Source organism: Saccostrea cucullata, unplaced genomic scaffold (genome assembly GCF_032062105.1).
Source record: "Saccostrea cucullata isolate Sc308-1 unplaced genomic scaffold, CSIRO_AGI_Scuc_v1 ctg3169, whole genome shotgun sequence".
Classification (NCBI taxonomy): domain Eukaryota; kingdom Metazoa; phylum Mollusca; class Bivalvia; order Ostreida; family Ostreidae; genus Saccostrea; species Saccostrea cuccullata.
Window position 1 is genome coordinate 71,652 of NW_026937989.1, and position 6,000 is coordinate 77,651.

General features: G+C 30.4%; 1 protein-coding gene and 1 long non-coding RNA gene across 2 annotated transcripts in view; both read right to left on the minus strand.

Moving 5' to 3' along the window:
* Nucleotides 1–2,817, minus strand: part of LOC134249237 (leucine-rich repeat transmembrane neuronal protein 2-like) — a 65,409-nt gene extending 62,592 nt beyond the window's left edge. The window contains exons 1-2 of the mRNA XM_062731609.1: nucleotides 2,813–2,817; nucleotides 2,364–2,435 (exon numbers count right to left, since the gene is read on the minus strand). Coding sequence (XP_062587593.1) covers nucleotides 2,364–2,435; nucleotides 2,813–2,817 — 77 coding nt within the window. The remainder of the gene's footprint in view (nucleotides 1–2,363; nucleotides 2,436–2,812) is intronic.
* A 559-nt stretch (nucleotides 2,818–3,376) lies between these two features.
* LOC134249241 (uncharacterized) lies at nucleotides 3,377–4,898 on the minus strand. Its single transcript, XR_009988236.1, has 5 exons — nucleotides 4,734–4,898; nucleotides 4,472–4,587; nucleotides 4,138–4,216; nucleotides 3,611–3,694; nucleotides 3,377–3,510 (listed from the first exon to the last, which is right to left on the minus strand). It is a non-coding gene; the product is annotated as an uncharacterized LOC134249241 (long non-coding RNA).
* Nucleotides 4,899–6,000: the final 1,102 nt, after the last annotated feature.

The following is a 6,000-nucleotide window of genomic DNA, read 5'->3' on the forward strand; positions in this document are numbered from 1 at the left end:
TACATATTATTCAAAGTTGTACTACTAGCTTCTACGGTGTGCATATGTAGTATTAACGTATACAAACGTACAAAAAAAAAAATAAAATATGCTGGCTTACGTTGAATAAAATATAGATAACTTTTTTAACAAGACGATGTATGTTGGTGTACGTTACAATGCACTGAATGGATAATATTTTATGTATGTGCAGAATTTTCAAGGTATTCCATTGTATATGTCAGTAAAATGAAAGAACGTTGTTCATGCGTAAGGCTTCTTTTTGTGTGTTACATGTAGCGCTACCCATACGTTGTACTGTAAAAGAAACATCTTTTTGATATACCATGCATCATAATATCCGCAACCATTTAAATTTCCGAATAAACTATTCTTTCTGACGTATTCTTAGTACAAATATACTAAAATATTTGTTAAATATTCAATATTTTAATCTGTTCTTTTTTTCATAATTGAACATTTATTCGCGGAAAATGTAGGTCAAAAGCGAAAAATTAAGATTTTAATAGATATGCCGTAAATGACGTTTTATTTTATCGTTCGACTAACATCAGACGTTTGAAGAAATATATAACTCTGGCCACAATTCCAGTGGTAGTGCAAGAGTCTTTAAGGGGTCATTTAAAAAAATGCGGAGAATGGGTGATAAAATATTAAACGTTGAATGAAAGCTAATGAGTTTGTTTCGAGTTTCCATTGAAAAGATCACATTGTAATTTCATATTACGTTATATCTCCGCAGCATTGTCAAGGCTTGAAAAAGGGAGCGGGGCCTAATTTTTACGGGAAAAGTTTACTGTGACGTCACACAAAAATATGACTTTTATAAATTTCTCGAAATACCTAAAAAGGAAATAATTTGCATCTTTTAACTGTATTAGCGTAATAAACAACAATAACACTTATCAATGCATTAAAAATAACTTGCTAGTTACATCTGATGTAGCTGGTTATAAACAAAGCACTGATCGCGATGAACTAGTAAACATGACGTCATTTTGGTAAAAATGACGTACTTCATGTGCTGTGAGAGGCAGATTAAGGAATTGTCTAACAATGAAAAATGCATTTTATTATTAAATGGAATATTATTTACAGGATTTAAATAGTTTATTTATACCAATGCATATCCTTTGTTAAGTGCGATTATTCATTAAGTATCAAGAGAATGTATTTTATTAATCATGTCGTATTTATATGTACAGGTTTCGATTATTTTACTTTGAGATGCCTCATAAAATAGTACTTTCACGAGGGCATACACTTAATAGATCTTGACCATTTTTTGAATATAGATAAAGGATATTTTTCTTACCTTGAAAAGTGCTTCTGCGTTCTTTAAATCGAGGGCGAGATTTAACAAGTACACAAAATATTTGGTAAAAGCCGAACATATTTCGACATTGGCTTATTTACCTGAAAATCTATTCAAAGCAGCAGCACTTTTCAGAAACTACAAAGTATGCAGAAACAATTGATACCTTTAATTTTTAATTTCATCTAGGGTATGCCCTTGCGATATTGAAATGTGTTTCTGACCTACATTCAGTACACGAACTATGCATTCATCACGTGACTGTCCATTGATGGGACTAAAATTCATACAGTACAGAATGGCTTATACTATGCTATTTCCATGAGTATTTAAGTTCTGTGATAAAAAAAGCTTAATTAAAATAAATTCAGTTTTCAAAGAATAGTAGGCCTTAACAGTGCTGCGTCAGAAAATCACATCAGAGTCCCGCTTGTTTAGTGTATTGACAATAAAAAAAATGACGTACAGAAAGCGGCAATTTCAGGAAGTTGAATTTTAAAATCAACAGTTGTTCATTACTTGGATTTGCGCCAACGGTTACAATTGCCAGATGGGATAATGTTTATACATTATAGACTACAGCCTATCATATGGGATTAAAAAAAAAGATCAACTGACCGTAAGTGCTACATGATGACCAGCAAAATACAGTATACTCTAGCTTCATGCATTTGAATTGCTAAATGTCCCTCAGTATGTCACCATTTACAATATTACTATATATGCCTTATTAACCTGTCATAATATAAATGAATATAAAACTTATTTCACAAGTTAAATGGAGATTCTAATTACTGTAAATTAAACATATCAGTTAGTCAAATTGCCCAACGGACCACCGACCTAATTTAATAAATAAAAGAAAAACCACTGAATGCACAAGATACACAAACTCATTCAGAGGGAAAATATACCTTGATTAGAAGCATTCACCAGTGTTTAACAGGAAAAAAGTTTAAATGGTTTTCAACTAAGCAGAAAATATACATGCTTTTGCAAAGGGAAAACTAATCTTACGCTCATCTTTCATTGGTTTTGGTTTACTTACAGTTCCTTTAAATTTGACAAACCGTCGAAGGCATTATCTTCCAGATTGGTGATCTGATTCCATCGAAGGTCTCTAAAACATCGTTATATGTAAAATGTAAAGTTAACAGAAAATGATCCATGTCATAGATCTAGTAAACAAAACAAATCATCAACAGGGTAAAAAAGAGCGATCCATGGAAACACCAGAGAGATGATGTCTAGGAGGAGAAGCATGATATTGAAACCAAGAAAATTTCTCTCATGTTCTTATCTTGGTGATATGACAATATCTAAAGTAAGTCATCAAAATTTAGAATTATATTTTATATATTTGTGCTAGGATCATTTTTTTCATCAAAATGAAACATGAGTGAAAATTGAAAACTTTTGACTTCAGATTAATAAGAATTTGACTCTCAGTATTAATATAAAAATGAATGATGGCTATAGAAAAAGACAAAATCTTGCTGCATATTTCAGTAAAAATGTCGGTACGATAGTGAATAAATATCTAAAAATTTATATACTGTACAAGTTAAAGAAATGCATAACTCAGGAAATAGGCCATCGATGTGCTTATTCAAATACATTTATAATTTTAATGTCCTAGATGCAATGCATCCATATCCTCTGATACTTTTATAGATGATTAGCGATGGAACATATCTTTGCATACATCCATATTTGAAAATCAGTCTGTTTCTTTCAATACATCTTCGTACATTTTAAAAAGAAATATACACAGGTAAAATTGCAACGTATGTTCAACATATGTTGAACATACGTTTAACATATGTTCCGAAACATTTGTTCGCCATAAAAATCGAGCAACATATGGTTAACTTATGTTTCTAAGCATATGTTTATTATACGTTTAACATATGTTATTCATATGTTTTGTATGATCATTTGGTCAACATATGTTTATGTTCATATGTTGAGCATATGTTGAGCATATGTTAATTTTATTTCTTCCTTTAAATGTTCCTATTCATGACTGGTATTTCCTTGGATTGTAATGTGAACTTAATATCAAACTTGTCCTTAAATGCCTTAAATTTACAATAAGAAATCAAAAACACAAAATTATAAGCATTAATCCTGCATTTATTTTTCAATTTTTATAAAATTCTGGGTTCATTTCCCTGACAGTGACTGCATTGCTTCTGAAATGATGAAGAAAATAATTGAATAATTAAGAAGTGCCAATGTCATGATAATTACATGTATTATTAATTAAAATATGTTACCACAAAAAGTAATTACCTTGAGCACTTAAGAAATTTCATCAGACCCTTGGATCATGGTCAAATGATTTGAAAACTTCTCATCTTAAGGCATGGATGGAGTCTACAATGTAAAGATTCTGCTGATTGAGCTCTTGGAAAAAACGAAAAAACACTGCAAGTAATTTAGTTATATCTAATGTAATTTGAAACTTTATAAAAGATGAAATTGTGAGAGTTTAAGATGACAATGATTATGACAGACAAGGGACAGACTTCAATCCAAAAAGCTTGTTCTAGTTTTAGTCTCAGGTGAGCTTATAAGCAAATTAGCAATAACTTTTTCAAAATTTTGACAATTGAAATTGGAATGTTTAAAAAATACAAGATTGCCAAAAATGCTATAGGCATGATTCAGAATGATTGAGATACAAATGTATAACCTTTGACTACAAACAAACAGACAAACAAACAAAAAAAACAGACATTTTGAATACAGTATATCCAAAACTTTCATGGGAAGAATATATAAGAAAGTTTCAAGTTTATTACAGAGTATTTACTTACATATTTTGAAGCAAGCTTGGGGTCAGGGTGTCTGTTCTTCAATGCCTTCAAAATAAAAAAGGCAGGCTGAATATTGAACCTGTAAAAATATCAAATTTTAATAATTATTAACTCAGTTTATTATGTGCATATCTAACTACAACAGAGACTCTAGTTTCTTTTGTGTTGAAAAAAATAATTGAAATGTTAATTGATATATAAATAATCAATGAATTACCTGATACTATGGAGTTTTTTAATTCAGTTTTTAAAGTAGGCATATATTTTTTATTTCATAAAATTAAATACACAAATTTTTTTGACACTTGTAAATCATGATCACATAAACTAGTACCTTTTATGTCTGCTTTAGATGACAATTTATCTCCATATGTAGATATTGTGTTGTTTTATGGCCAGAAATTCTCTCCATACCTTACAGGTTTTTAAAAAATGCGCTGGAATATTGTTCTGTAAAAGAAAGAGTTGGATTATTTTAAAAAAAAAAAAACAGTAAATCATGAATTAAGATACAAATACAGAAAGACTTTTCTCAGGAAATATTCTTTCCTTTAATAGTCATTAATGGTAAACACTATGTTTATTGTTGTATGTACCTGATTTGTCATAACGCAATCGCCAATAAAATCGGCATTGGTTCAATAACTTTGTTCAATCGTCACTCAGTCAATTCAGCATTGGGTTTTTTGAATAAAACGGCATTGGGATGCTTCAGTAGGCCTAAAAAAACAAAAAGTTTTCATTAAATTGTTGAAAGAACCGTATGGATAACGATCTGAATCAATCACAACTTCTCGGGCCTTTCCGACTAGCAGAAAAACGACATCGAATGTATATGGTAGACGCCATTACAACCCTCCCTTTTCATGATCTTTGAAATAAATGCTTGGAGACCTTTTATCTGTGGAATATGGAATTTAACTTTATTCAATGTAATGATATTACTTAAAATATACTATAGAAAGGACTTCTAACTCACTCTATCCTATGCTTGAATAAACAGGAAATGTATTAATTTTTAACATCCGGTGATGTAAATACATTCGAGGTTGATTTCCGACCTCTGACGGAAAGACCCGAGATGATGCGATTGCGATCTAAATATAACATTTTACTTCAACTGCTACACAATGTTTCTACTTTCACTTTCATATCGAGATCGTTGTATTATATGGAAGCATAACTTCTGACAAAAGGAAAACAAATTTACATGAAAAATTTGTAATGCTGGATCCGTATGGTTTTTCATTTATCATAAACAAATCCAAATTTTCCTATTTGGTCACCAGATTCGGCTTTAATCTGATCTGCATTAGAGCTGTATCTACTTGTGGATAGGAAGGCTGCATTATACATAAAGTTTATTTGCTTCTCTGTATCCGTAATGAAATGATTATAACACAATGAACTAGGCCAAAAGTCTTAAAAAAATATCTGAGAGCACTTACCTTTTTCCAACACCCATCACTTCTGCTGCAGCAGTGACGTCAAATGTGACGTACATTTTCATCCGATATAAACCGAAACCGATCCGGAATAAACCAAATTAAAACGGTTTAAAATTTACAATAATTTTTGTTTCCACTTGATAAATTTAGTTTTAAAAAGTAAAATATTTTGTGAAAATTTGAAGAGGGTGGGGTGAGGGTGCAGAGTAACAGAGTAGACATCGATCCTTTTTATGTGAGCTTGTACAAGAAATGATCATCTACACTCTTGTAAATAAATATACATTCAAATCCATCTTCATATATATGTTTTTGAAAATATTTTTTTTTACCTGAAGTCCATTTGTTTAGAATTAATATAAAATAAATTTCTTGTAATTTATATTAAGCTTTAAAGCAGTCACAGACTAATAAA